At 39.1% G+C, this 14,837-nt stretch overlaps 1 protein-coding gene across 2 annotated transcripts in view; it reads right to left on the reverse strand.

Annotated features, from left to right (window-relative positions):
- Positions 1-14,837, reverse strand: part of stat4 (signal transducer and activator of transcription 4) — a 115,777-nt gene that overhangs the window by 23,397 nt on the left and 77,543 nt on the right. For both annotated transcript variants that reach the window (XM_059966896.1, XM_059966895.1), the window contains exons 15-17: positions 13,770-13,853; positions 8,997-9,095; positions 3,194-3,329 (exon numbers count right to left, since the gene is read on the reverse strand). In XM_059966896.1, coding sequence (XP_059822879.1) covers positions 3,194-3,329; positions 8,997-9,095; positions 13,770-13,853 — 319 coding nt within the window. The remainder of the gene's footprint in view (positions 1-3,193; positions 3,330-8,996; positions 9,096-13,769; positions 13,854-14,837) is intronic.

Here is a 14,837-nt window from a genome sequence, read left to right on the forward strand (position 1 = left end):
TGAAAATGCTGATTTCATGTAAAAATGATAGGCATCCACACTATGCGTTTTTGAAAATATCTCTATCCACATTGAAATGGAGATTTCAGCGAATTTCCTCCTACTAGGCATGCGCAGGACACATCTACCGAAAACAAACAACATGTTTGGTGTCGAATCTCGCCGTAAAAGCGCGCGTTTGTGTAGTTACAGACTAGAAAACTTAAAATGACAGACAGCTGTTGGCTCTCGCCAGGAGAACTTAAAAGTAAAAGAAAACAAATACTGGAGTGTATGGAGGCAACTGACAGGGAGTTCACGGACAGATTGACCCGGCTGACGACGAACATTGAAAAACTGACGAACTCTGTTGCATTAATAAAGCACCTTGTAAGATGTATAAAACATGTCTGCATCAGTGTTATCTTGTATTTCCATACAATGTTACATTAGGCTGTTACACATCTATTGTCAGAGAAGTACTTGCATAAATAGTTAAACCACCTTCATACGAGCAAGGACAGAAAACAGGGCAAAGTGAGTATACTTATTTATTCAGTAAGTTATGGGTCAGAGTATTTGGTAAGTGCATTTCTAACTCTTCTGGCTTCAGTCTTGTTGCCGTCTGTTCTGAAATTGTTAGGTTGAGTTCAAGAAAACAATGAAATGGCACGCTGCCGTCTGACAGCGTTTTCAGATTTCTCCGGTTACCCCGTCCACACTGATCTGCCTGAGCAGCGTTTTCAAAAATAACCCACCCTGGAAAGTGTTTCTGAAAAACTCTGGTTTCGGGGGACGAAAATGCCGTTTTAGTGTGGACAGAGGGTAAAAATGAAGAGAAAAAGATTCAGTTATGGATCTATTCGGTGTAGTGTGGACGTAGTCTAAACTTCACTAAACATGTTCTGATGAATGGTCTTTGATCTGAAACATTAATAATATTTCTCTGTCCATTGGGGTTGTCAGACCTACTAAGTATTTTCAGTATTTTCTGTTTTTATAAAGGGAAAAGAACAATATAAAGCAACAGATTGGAATTACTTACAAACTAATAACTTATTAGGGATTTCATGTAATATCTCAAAATACCTATTCTGGCTGTTTTGTTGTGGCACTGGAAGCAGGATTGGTGGATTTGGAACATTACTGATTTGTTCCAGATCTCTTTTACTTTCTACCAGCCCAATAAGACACAATTAGGGACAAAATAATGGTTCCTACTTGGACAATGTACTCTTCCAATATTGCACTGATGTCTCAGTGGAGAAGCCAGGGATCTTACTCCAAAGGTGGAGAAAATTTGGGGCGTCATGGTAGCATAGTGTAATTACAACGTCAGTGCCTGGGGTTCAATGCTGCCCTTGCTTGTAAGGAGTTTGCATGTCCTCCCTGTGACCTCGTGGGTTTTCTCTGGGCGCTCTGACTTTTCCCCAAATTTCAAGGATGTACAGGCTAATTGATCACATGAACGTAATCAGACAGTGCAGGCTCATGGGACTGGGAGTGCCTGTTACTGTGCTGTACACTCAGTGACCACTTTTTCTGTACCTCAAGTACCTAGTAAAGTGGCCGTTGAGTGTATGTTCCTGATCTTGTGCTGCTGTAGCCTTTCAAACTTCAAGGTTCAATGTGTTGTGTGTTCAGAGATGATCTTCTGCACACCACTGTTGGAACGCATGGTTATTTCAGTTATTATCACCCTCTTGTCAGCTTAAACCAGTTTGAACCATTCTCCACCGGCCTCTCTGGTCAACAAGACGTTCTCACCCACAGAACTGCTGCTCACTGGATGCTTTTTGTTTCTCTGTAAACTCCACAGACTGTTGTGCGTGGAAATCCCAGGAGATCAGAAGTTCCTGAGATACTCATCTACCCGGTCTGGTACCAACAAGCATTCCAAAAGTTACTTTGATCACACTTCTTCCCCATTCTGATGTTTGCTCTGAACTGTAGAAGTTATGGAAGGTTAAAGACAACATCCAGGTGAGAATGACTGCTGCAGTGTGTAGTCAAACAGAGCTAAGGAGGACCTTTGAAGTGAGACTGCCAGAGCCAGCTTTGCTTGCTGCAGACAGATAGATAGGAATGATTGTGGCAGTGTGTAATCAACCTAGAAAAACATAGCTCCCTTTTACACAGTAGGGGGTGCCGGAGTCAGCCGAGATAGGAATAATGGAATGATAAAAAATGCACTCAATAAATAAGTGACATTGATTGTCAGCTTGTTGTTACTATTGACTTTTATGAAGGGTGGTTGATCTTGCAAATAAGGAAATTAAAAGTACCCAATATACTAAGTGGTCAATATCTGTAACTGATAAGCCAATTCTGTATAAAGATAGTAGCTTTTTGTCTTGGTTTCTGACAGCGCAGGTGACAAGGGGCTGTTCTGTTCTTATAGTGTACAAAAAAAAGATAAAATATGTTTGAGTTATCCGAGTTCAAGTATTCTGGCCCCAATTATTTTAGTCATGTTATTATTGGCGATGATAGTTCAACAAGTGATTGGCTGGTTAGATATTTGCATTAATGTGCAGGTGTAAAAAGTGTAAAAAAAAGTGGCCACTGAGTTTATCTCTAAGTAAAATTTAAAAAATAAAAAGTAATGGGAACTGTTCAGAAACTGTTAATAAGTATTTGAAGGATAAAAAGGAATGTAACAGTCTCTTTGGGAGACAAATTCATTCAGAAAATAGTATAAAGGATCACTTTTATTCCATATTTCTCATTAGCTAATTTACTTTGAGATTTATGTTTTACTTAGTTATTCCTGTGTGAATATACCTTTTGGGTTCTGCCCCCACCATGTTCCTCCACTCTCTCCATACTATCAATGACCCCAATTCCAAATTCTTGGAGTTTTGTTAAAACTTCTTCTCCAAATCTTGACAGCACTGTAATTTCATTTTTAAGTGCAGTGTGCAGTTTTAATTCCAAAGTGGCGTATCAGCAATCTCTTGCATCTCCAACAGATGGCGGTGTCCACAACCTCTCAATGAAGCTGAGTATTCAAAATTAGACTCTGCCACTGGAGAATGGGTATGTGGGTTTTATTATTCCCACGATGTGTGCACAGCAAGTGATTATGAAGCATGAAATGTAGGACAAATAAATGCTGGCATGCTAAATATAAAATAACAGAATTTATACAGTGAAAATCTGGGATAAGATTCAGCAAAACTCCTTCATCCACCGTTGATTTATTTTTACCCACCTAGCAGTTTCTCTGCCAACATATTGAGCTGGTCGGGATTCAGACCTCGGCCCACGTAAGAGGAGAACTGCCAGCTTAGCACCTCTGAGAGCTGACTCCAAGTGGCAGTGGGAGGGTTGGTGAACAAAGTCAAATTCTGCAAAATGCAAAGTACATAACAAACTTACTGGAAATCAGACACAAGAAACAGGAAAACAAAGCATTTCCATCAGCTACAAGAGAAAAGACCGAATAAAATTTCCTGTTAGACACTCTGCTAGAACTATATAAGTGTTCTGTTCAATGCTCACCCAAATATTCCTTAAACTACCTTCCTTTCTTTGCAGACAATGGCAGGATTTTTCCAGCATTTGCCATTCTTGTTTGTTAATACAGTTCATTATCAAACCCAACTGACGGAACTTCATGCAAAGTAACTTTGGAAATACACTGGAACACAAGCTGAGGAAGCCCCAGGACACAAAACACAAAGAACAGGATGTGGCAATAAGCAGAGAACAGACCTAACATTGGAACATCCAGGCCATGACTGACAGGGTGCCAAACGATTAGTTAAGAGGTTGGTGAATACAGGAGTAATATTTGTAGTCTGCCAAAAGGTAGAGAGCAAAGAGATTAAGATTTTTTTCCTGGGCACTCAGGGACATTGGAACTGGGATGCAGCCAAAGGACACTTGTTGTAGCATGAAGAAAGAATCCTAAAACTTGCAAGACTATGTGCGAGTGTCAAGAAAGGGAACCAGTAGATCATAGACAATGATGATGTGGCGGCATGATGACATATGGCATTCATGGATGTTTATAAATAACCTGTAATAAACAAACAAGAACGCTTAATCGAACTATATTTACAAATGTTACCGAAATATTAAATACACTACACTCCTCCCTGCTTAGCTATAAACTCCAACTTGACAGAGAATACATCTCAACTTCTATACCGTTATAAGTTATATAGAGGGGTCACTCTGCTTGGCAGGCGAGACTTGTGGCTGTGAAACAATCTCAGATTCCAGGGCCTCCTCCGTGGCGGTTACAGGAGTTGATGCTGGGACTTCAGGAAGTGGTTCAGACAGCTCTGGAGTTGACTCTGGGCACACTTCTCTAAAAATTGACTCTGCTCTCTTCAATGTGCCATCTCCAGATGGCATCAGACACAACATCCACTGGGTAGGAGAGTGGTCCAGTTCTGTCCTTTTTTGTAAAATTTTCAGGTTATTTCCTTTTCCAAGGGTACATGGGACACACAATCCATCTGCATTTCCATGATTAGTCATTCGCTTGAATTGAATCTTGCAATTGTGTTCTCAAAGAAACAGAGCCTGCCTTTGCATTCGTGCTGCTGCTGTTAGTGGAACATTTTACTGTGGAGCGAACATGGATACCAGTGGTTGATGGTCAGTCATGAGGATAAACCTGCTTCCACACAAGTTGAAACATTTTACACCCCAAACCAGATCCAAGGCCCCTCTGTCAATTAGTAGTGAGGGAACGTGATGCAAAGGCAATTGGGTGTTCACTTCCATCACTCATAACATGTGACATGACTGCACCAATTCCATAAGGCAAGGCATCACAGGCAAGTTTCACTGGACAATGTTAATCATAATGTGTGAGTACAGTGTGTGATGTCAGCATTCCTGTTGCCTTTTGGAAAGCCATGTCACGCTACTTTGTCCATTGCCATTTCTTCTTGATCTACATTAATGAGTTCAAGGGGTGGATCACAGTAGTCAGGTTTGGCAGAAACCTGTTACAGTAATCGACAAATCATAAAAAGGACCACAACTGTAACATATTCTTTAGCCTTGGGACATCCAGCACTGCTTGAATTTCTTCAGGGCACTTGTGTAATACTTGTACATCAATGTTATGACCACAGTAGGTGATGCTTGGTTTACAGAATTCACACTTGTTGCAAAGTGCTCTGTTGCAACTAATCTTTTTAACATTGTCTTGAGATCTTGGAGACGTTCCTCATCATCCTTACCAATAACAAAGATGCCATCCAGGTAACACAGAATGCCTGGGCAGCCTGGCAGCACCTGGTCCATGGCTTTCTGCCAGAGTGTAGGTGCAGATGCTACTCCAAAAATAAGCTTATTATGGTGATAAAGCTCTTTGTGAATGTTTAAGGTGAGAACCACTTTGAATTCTTCTTTCATCACCATCTGTAGGTAGGCCTCAGCTAAATCCACTTTGCTGAAATGTTTTCCTCCAGAAAGATTTGCAAAAGCATCCTCTATCCTGGACAGAGGGTACTAACCTACTTTCAGTACTGGATTGACTGTGACTTCAGAGATCCTGACAGACCCATTCTTCTTGGTTACTGAGCCCACCAATGTTGCTCATGGGATTCACATACCTTGGAAAGAATTCCTTCAGCCTCCATGCAGTCTAGCTCACTGTCTACTTTATCGTGAATGGTATACGGAACTGGATGGGCTTTGTAAATCTTATTATCCTTGATATGTTTGAGTTTTCCAATGCCACCCTTGAACACTGCTGTAGCATCTTCTACCTACCTTTCTTGATTTGCTTTCAGTTGACTATTGACTATTGCACGGGGTGTGGCAATGACCCCAATGCTTATCCTCCTGATTTTACCACATACAAACCCAACGTGACTAGCTGGTTGTTGTACTTCACTGTTATGAATGTCGTTCCCACAGGAGTTACCTTTTCTCCAGTATAAGTATGTTGTTGGATTTCTGTAGGCTTTAATTCAATATCTCTGAAATACCATTCAAACTCATTTTGTGGTATGAATGAAACAATCAAGCCAGTGTCCAATTCCATCTTAATTAATTTGCATTCACTTCTGTGGTAAGCCATATTGCTTGACTATTGTTAGTCTTCACGCTGTAAATCTCAAGGCTACTCAGTCCTGTGTACTGTCATTGTTAACAGATTTTTCATCAACAGCATACAGATTAGTGCTCTTTTTGGGACTGCAACTTGACTTTTTATCTTCTTCCCTTCTCTGTAACAATCCATTTATTTTTGTTTGCCCAACATGCTTTTTGTACGTGAGCTGCTTTTTTGCATTTTCTGTAAGTTTCACATTTAAACTTACATTTTTCTGGTGTATGTGAGCTCAAGCCATAACAGTTACACCATTTGTTCAGTCAGGAAAGTTTCTGTTGAGATGCTTCAATTTTGTTCATTTTCACTTTCATTCCTGTCTACAACTCAGTTGTGCCTCTGTCTGTTGCTTCCTTTGATACAGTGATCCCAACTGCTTTTATAAATGCAAATTGTGCTTCAGTTAGGAGCCATTTTTGAATGCTTTTGTGTAAAGGCTGATTTATATTTGTGCATACGGGTATGCCGCAGCCTACACCGTAATCCTGATTTTCACTTCTGCATCGCTCTAAGCCGTAGCGAGCATGTGTTAGTGTGTGCCAAAACACTAGTTGGCGGTGGGGTTTCTATGCCACTGTGTTGAGTTTCTTCCTGAGAGACATGGACGAGGAAATGCATTTCAAACATTTTCGCATGTCGGCAAGTAAATTTGACGATTTGTTTCGTTTATTTCGCATCGGTGTACAGACATGGCGGAGAAGAAGCAACCGGAAGTGCACAGGAGGAAATGCGATGCTACCAAGCGGACCAATCACAGTTGTTGAGTAACTTTTCAGGAGAGGTGTATGTCACCCTATGGCGTAGGGTACAGCGTAGGTACAACGTAGGGTACGTGTTATCTACAGCGTCGATGTGACGCAAGAGTATAAATCAGCCCTAAGATTCCACAAATCAAACAATCTCTTAGTGTACCTTTAAGCCCATCACTGACCTGAGGATGCTCAGACAATTTCTTTAATTCAGCCACAAATGCTGAAATGGACTCCCCTTCCTTTTGATTTTAGATATGAGACTTGAAGCATTATAGATTTGGTTCCAAATGTTCCTGCATTCCATTCACAATAATAGCAAAGTTCATTTCGGCTGGTATGATTGGAGCAGTCAAACTTCTAAGCAAACTGTATGCTCTTCCACCCAGTGCTCTCAGCACACTTCTCATTGACTATTTCACTTGCTTCAAAATACCGCTCAATCCTTTCTGTTTACAGTAGCCAGTTATCTTTTGTGCACATCTGTCTTTCCGATGTAGGCAGTCATGTCTGTGTTTTTTTTAAATTATTATTATTTTCTCTGGTACTCACTGTTTATGAAACTGTGAATTCATCTCTTTACTGCTTTTGTAAAAAGTTCAACCATTTATGTGCCTTCTTGAAAAAGCACGTGCTGCTTTTTTTCAAACTGAAATGTCTTGCTGCGCTTCCATAGGTAGGCAGTTGTCTTGAGTTATCTAAAACTTCCTCATCACCACTATTATGTTTTAATAATTCCAGAAATTAATGGAAAGAAAAACAGGGGAAGACCAGGATAAATGAGTACTTTGCTTTTACATCCAAGCAAAGCTCGCACATATGACATGGTATCATGATGACGTATGCCATTCACGTAATGTTATGTATAACCCATAATGAATTATTCAAGCAAAGTATAAAGCAATATATTTAAAACATTATTAAAATGTTAAATAGAGCACAGTGGGGATGACAGGGTTGGGGGGGTGCTGAACAGCTCTTACAAGTTTCAACCTAATGATCTGAATAAAATTTCACATGGACAATAAATGTAAATCTTTTCATAAATGATCATATTCTGAAATTTAATTAAAAACATTTTTCTTAACATGTAGTTGACAAAAATGTCAATCATGCAATCATAGAATGATTTCTGCACAGGAGGTGGCAGCTTGGCCGATTGCGCCTGTGCTAGTTCTCTTTTCATTGAAATTAGCCTTCCATCAAATCATTATTTTTCCTTTCAATTGCTCCTCCTCCTTTTGTGTCTCTACTTTGCATTAATACCATACTGCTTTATTACTTTATTGTTGCCAAACAATTGATACTAGAGCGTACAATCATCACAACGATATTTGATTCTGTGCTTTGCGCTCCCTGGAGTACAAATCAATAGTAAATATAATAAAAATTTAAATTATAAATCATAAATGGAAAATAGAAAAGAGAAAGTAAGGTAGTGCAAAAAAACCCTATAATTACACCATAACTTTTGAACTTCTCTGTGTCCTTTCTGATTACTTGGTCCTCTAAATACTCTCCCACTTGTCAGCGGTTGATTCTATGCAGCAGAGTAATGATACTTTTACTTTTGCATTCCTCTAATCAGAGTTGTCGTTGACCTCTCTGTAATATCCTCTTTCTCCAGTATGGTAATATTTTATTTAGCCAATACTGCTACCCTTCTTTAATTTTTTCTTTCTTCCCATTTCCCTCCTGAGCACTTTGTAAGAAAGGTGTATTTAAAACCTAGCCTTCTTTCTTTTTGAGCCATATTTCTGTTATCTCTACCTTATCATATTCCAGTGTGGCAGTTTCTGCCTATTATTCATCATCTTTATTTATCACACTTCATGCATTCATTTACGTGAATAAAAACAAATTGTCATATCATTCCAATTCCTTATCCTGACCTGTTGCCACCATTTCTTCTTGCTTGTTTGTCTATATTTCACCCTATCATTTTTCCTTCCTCTTTTTGATGTCGCATCCTTCTGCTTGTGCATTCTGCTGCTTCCAATATGCTCTGACTGTCAGTGCTCTGCAACATTGCCTTTTCTAACCTGAATATGCCCTTACCTAAGCCTCCTGCACTCAACCATCTACCAAACAAGTTAAAGGTTTGTAGTTTGCAAGATGTGTTGGTAGAAATTAATCGATCTCAATTTCAGACATAAAAAAAACAAAAATGTCTTTTTTAATTAGCATACCTTGGGATCATTCATTAACATGTTGTACCATATAACGGAAGCCCAACCACTGGGCAGCTGGCTTACATTTGAGATAACCACCACGGGCAAAGAACTGGTCTGTTGTTTAAAAATAAAGACAAATACCAGCATTAATTCAGTTCTTGCAAGTGTCATGTAATTTAAGAGAAGCATGCAGCTTCTATGACAGAACTTTTCCTTTATCAATGAAGTGTTTGCTCTGTCAACATAGTTGTTATATAAAACTAAATACTGCTGTGAAATATGATGGTAGATAGAAAATACATTTAAACATACTACCCAAAAGTCAAACAAGATGGATAATCATAGCTGGACATTGATGAAGTGCAATGTCCAAGTATCAAATTATCTAGCAACTTGATTAAATTGCAAAAACACATTCACCTTATGAAGAACTGTCCCCCTCGATAACACTTTGGATACTGTTGGGCGATGATCTAACAGTGGTCAGGTCTCTGGAGTCTGCCTCTGTGACTCAGAAGGGAAGTAAGGGAGAAGTGGCACACTGTGCTGATAGAGGATTCATAAGTCAGCGGAAGAAGGAGATTTCCAGATGGTACGTTGCCTTCTGGCTGCCAGAGTCCGGGATATCTCAGATCAAGACCTCAGCATTCTTAAGTGGGAGGGTGAACAGCCAGAAGTCATGGTCCATGTAGCTACCAATATCTTGGGTAGGATGAGTGATGAAGTTCTGCATAGGGAGTTCAGGGAACTAGGTGCTAAGTTAAAGGGCAGGACCTCCAGGGTTGTGATCTCGAGATTTCTACCTGTACCACGTGCAGGTGAGGCCAGAACTAGGAAAATTATACAGTTTAATATGTGGCTAAGGAGTTGGTGTAGGAGGGAGTACATAAGATTTTTGGATCATTGGTGTTTTTCCAGGGAACATGGGACCTGTACAGAAGAGATGGTTTGCACCTGAATGGGAGGGGTCTAATACCCTGTCAGGAAGGTTTGTTAATGCTGCATGGTGGGGTTTAAACTAGAGTTGCAGGGGGATGGGAACCGGAGTGCCAGAACAGTTGGTGAAGAGATGTGGATGCAGATGTTGGTAAGACAAAGTTAGGAACCAAACGGTTGAGCATGGTGTATCCGGTGTCCTGAGCTGCATATATTTCACACGAAGTATCGTAGGAAAGGCAGATAATAGTGCTAAAGATGAGGTTGTTGGTTTACAAAGAGAGGCAATGTGCAGTGAGGGGAGGGTATTGATAGGGCAAAATTGCAGTCAACAGGATGAGTTGGAACATAAAAGGTGGACAAAACTGAAGGTGTTGTATTTGAATGCACACAGTATACAGAATAAGGTAGATGAACTTGCAGCACAGTTGCAGATTGGCAGGTATGATGTTGTGGGCTTCACTGAATTATGGTTAAAAGGAGATTATAGCTGGGAGTTTAGTGTTCAAGGATGCACATTGTATCAAAGGACAAGCAAGAAGGCAGAGGGGGTGGCATTGCTCTGTTGGTAAAAAATGAAATCAAATCATGGAAAGAGGTGAAATAGATTTGGAATGTGTTGAATCATTGTGGATAGAGATAAGGAACTGCAAGGGTATAAACACCCTTGGATCCCCAAACAGTAGTAAAGATGTGGTCTACAAATTACAATGGGAGTAGAACATGCATGCCAAAATGGCAATGTTACAATAGTCATGGGGGATTTCAATATGCAGGTAGATTGGGAAGATCAGGTTGGTGCCGGATCCCAAGAGGGGGAATTTTAGAATGCCTAAGAGATGGCTTTTTGAGCAGCTTGTGGGTGAGCCCACTAGAGGATCAGCTATTTTGGATTGGGTGATGTGCAATAAACCAGAATTGATTAAAGAGCCCAAGGTAAAAGAACCCTTAGGGGCAAGTGATCATAATATGACTTAATTTACCCTGAAATTTCAGAAGGAGAAGCTAAAGTCAGATGTATCAGTATTACAGTAGTGTAAAGGGAATTACAGAGGCATGAGAGAGGAGATGGCCTGAATTGACTGGAAAAGAACACTGGCAAGGTAGATGGTAGAGCAGTAATGGCTGGAATTTCTGGAAGCAATTTGGAAGGCACAGGATATATACATCCCAAAGAGGAAGAAGTATTCTGAAGGAAAGATGACAGAATCATGACTAAAAATGGAAGTCAAAGACAACATAAAAACCAAAAAGGGGACATATAATATAGCTAAAATTAGCGGGAAGTCAGAGGATTGGGAAGCCTTTAAATACCAACAGAAGGCAACTAAAAAGTTATTAAGAAGGTAAAAATGGTATCCAAAAGTAAATTAACCAATAATATTAAAGAGGATATCAAAAAGTTCTTCAGATACATAAAGTGTAAAAGAGAGGTGAGAGTGGATATCTGACACTGGAAAACAATGCTGGAGAGGTAGTAATGGGGGATGACAGATGAACTGAATAAGTATTTTTAATCAGTCTTCACTGTAGAAGACAACAGCAGTATGGTGGAAATTCTGGGTGTCAGGGTTCATGAAGTGTGTGAAGTTATCATTGCTAAACAGAAGGTTCTTCAAAGGTCTGAAGGTATATAAGCTACCTGGATCAGACAGTGTACACCCCAGGTTTAACCCAGAGTTTTGAAAGAGGTGACTGAAGAGATTGTGGAGGCATTAGTAATGATCTTTTGAGAAGCACTGGATTCTGGAATGGTTCTGGAAGACTGGAAAATTGCAAATGTCACTCTTCAAGAAGGGAGAGAGGCAGAAGAAAGGAAATTATAGGCTATATAACCTGACCTCAGTTGTTGGGAGTTTGTTGGAATCAATTATTAGGGATAAGATCTCAGGGTACTTGGAGGCAGATGATAAAATAGGCCATAGTCAGCATGGTTTCTTCAAGGGAAAATCTTGTCTGCCAAATCTGTTGGAATTCTTTGAAGAAATAACAAGTAGGATAGACAAAGGAGAATTGGTTGAAGTGTACTTGGATTTTCCAAAGGCCTTTGATAAGGTGCTTCATGTGAGGCTGTTTAACAAGCTATGTGTCCATGGTATTACAGGAAAGATTCTTGATTGCTCAGGGCATGAAGGGATATGGGGAGAAGACAGGAGATTGGGGCTGAGAGGAAAATTGGATCAGCCGTGATGAAATGGTGGAGTGGATGTAATGGGCGAAATGACCTAATTCGGCTTCTGTATCTTTTGGTTTTATATAAATGATAATCTGGAAACAACGGACACAAACTTTTGACACTCTGGCATTTGAGTTCAGTTTTTTCTGAGATATTACTTTATTTATTAACTCAATTTTAAAATAAAGCTGAAGAAAAGGGTCCTTGATGAATCATTATTGCCTTTCTATTTAAAATTAGAATTCCTAATAGCCAAATTCCCAGAATAGGGAAATCATCTTGCCTTCAGCATCACATCAAAATGACGAATAATTTTAGAAACTCTATTAAATCATTGAATTCTGCTGCACTCAAAATCATCCTGAATTTTATCCTGGAACAAAAACTGAGAACAGGATTGCTGGGGAAATCACCACAGTTTACTGCTTGATCTCTAGACTTCATTTTTATTACTATCGAATTACTGGGGCTTAATACAGAGGGAATAGTGTTGAGTTCAGTGGCTGAGTGTATGATAGTGCACAGTTACAAACCACTGCAGGAGACTCAAGAAAACAGTCACAGCCATTTGAGGTTCATTATGCAATGAGGGGATTCCAGGCTGGAGAGGGCATTGGGAACTGAAATTGTAAAGTGGGGAAAAGATTAGATTACTCTGCAAAGTCTGAAGGAGCACTCTTGCAGCTTTTCACCACAATGAAAGTTTAAAAGAACCTACTTTAATGTAGCTTCCTAGACAAGTTTCCTCCGGAACTGGACTCCCGTGATGAAGTCCAGTACCAATATCACACATAGATGCTACTGCACATCAAAATCTAATTCAGCCTTATTGATATCAAGATTAGAACTTTGAACATTGATGAAATCTTTATTTGTGTGTTGCAAGTGTTTTGCACATCTAAAAGCTGAAAGTTATAGGCAGTGAGAACAAAGCACTATATGTGTGAAGCCAAATATGCATTTTAACTATTTTTGCCAGAAAAGAGGTGGGGTGAAGAATTTGTCTCCTCAGTAAGTACTGTTCCCCATTTCTACTATAATTCTGGTGAATTTACATTGAATCCTCCCTTCTACAAGTATCAGTTGAAATATCAATTCCATTCTGCCACATGTAGCCAGTGAATTAATACTACTTCTGTATGTTCACTGGTGTTTTGTATAAATGATGTATTACTGTATTCCTTTACTTATGCACACAGTGCTGTTGACTTAATACAGACTTCAACAGGATTTCTGCATAGTGTTATGGAAGGCACACTACTTGGGAAATAAGTTTTGCAGAAAAAAGAATTAGTTGCTGTTCAGCAGTAACATAGTTGTAGATTTACAATGCAGATAGAGATGTCTCAATTACATAGAGGGAGCTAAAGAAAAAGTGCCTTCCAGAATCTGTAGAAGGTGAGAATACATAAATAGATTTCAAATGATACACATTATCATTGTATGATAATTAGGAATATATGGTCATACACAAAGTCATGTTTATATGAAGATCTGAAGATTTACTGATGTGTTTCTTGAATAATTCTTTCTAACTGACTTCATGGATGAGCAAAACAAGCTAGTAAAATGTGGGTCCTTCACATTTAACTCTATTTAAAAGCCAGTATTCCACAATAGCAAAATAATGTAATGTTATTCATGACGTCTACTGATAGAAGCTTGAGTCAACTTACCTCTAAATCTATAACTAGATCTTGATGACAAAATTGTGTTTCAAAATTTATTGAATGGAGCTCCTCTGTGACAATGAGAGGACCCTGTAAATTCAAGAGATGGTGACAAGATTTAAAGAAGATGACAAACAAATTTGAATCTTCAGAAGAAGAAAAAGAAGCCTATTGTTGAATTTATTTTAATAAACAGATTAAGAAGTAAAATTGTTTATTCAGTAATGAATTGGAGAAGTATTTATACTGGATAAATGTGATTGTTCAATAGATCCTAGATTAACTCCTAAGAAAGTACTACAACCGCTTTCCATGTAATTTTGAGGATATCTGTTTTAAAGCAGTATTAGGAAGTATTAGAAATATTTGAATCAAAATGAGCCAATATTTATGAAGACAAATGAGATTATGAAGTATTAATTAAATGTAACAGCAATCCTTATAAAATCTAAATTGTGCACTTGGATTTTCAGAAGGCCTCAGGCAAGGTGCCACACATGCAGCTGATTAACAAGCCCATGATATTACAGGAAAGATTCTAGCGTGGATTGGTTGGAGGAAAAGAGTGGGAGTAAAAGGAATCTTTACTAGTTGACTGCCATTGACTAGTAGTGTTCCACAGGGATCTATGTTGGGACTGCTTCTTTTTAATGTTATATATCTATGACTTGGATGACAGAATTGATGGCTTTGTGGCCAGGTTTATGGACAATATGAAAATAGGTGGAGGAGCAGGTAGTTTGAGGAAGTAGAGAGGCTACAGAAGGACTTAGATAGAGTAGGAAAATGGGCAGGGGAGTGGTAGATAGAATACAGTGTCAGGAAATGTATGGTAATGCACTTTGGTAGAAGAAATAAAAGGGTAAGCTATTTTCTAAATACAGAGAAAATTCAAAATCTGAGGTGCAAAGGGAGTTGGAAATCCTTGTGGAGGATTCATTAAAGGTTAATTTGTAAGTTGAGTCTGTGGTGAAGAAGCCAAATGCCATGTTGGCATTCCATTCAAGGAAATGAGAACATAAAAGCAAGGATGTAATGTTGTGGCCTTATAAAGCACTGGTGAGGCCTCACTTG

Source organism: Hypanus sabinus, chromosome 4 (assembly GCF_030144855.1).
Source record: "Hypanus sabinus isolate sHypSab1 chromosome 4, sHypSab1.hap1, whole genome shotgun sequence".
NCBI lineage: Eukaryota > Metazoa > Chordata > Chondrichthyes > Myliobatiformes > Dasyatidae > Hypanus > Hypanus sabinus.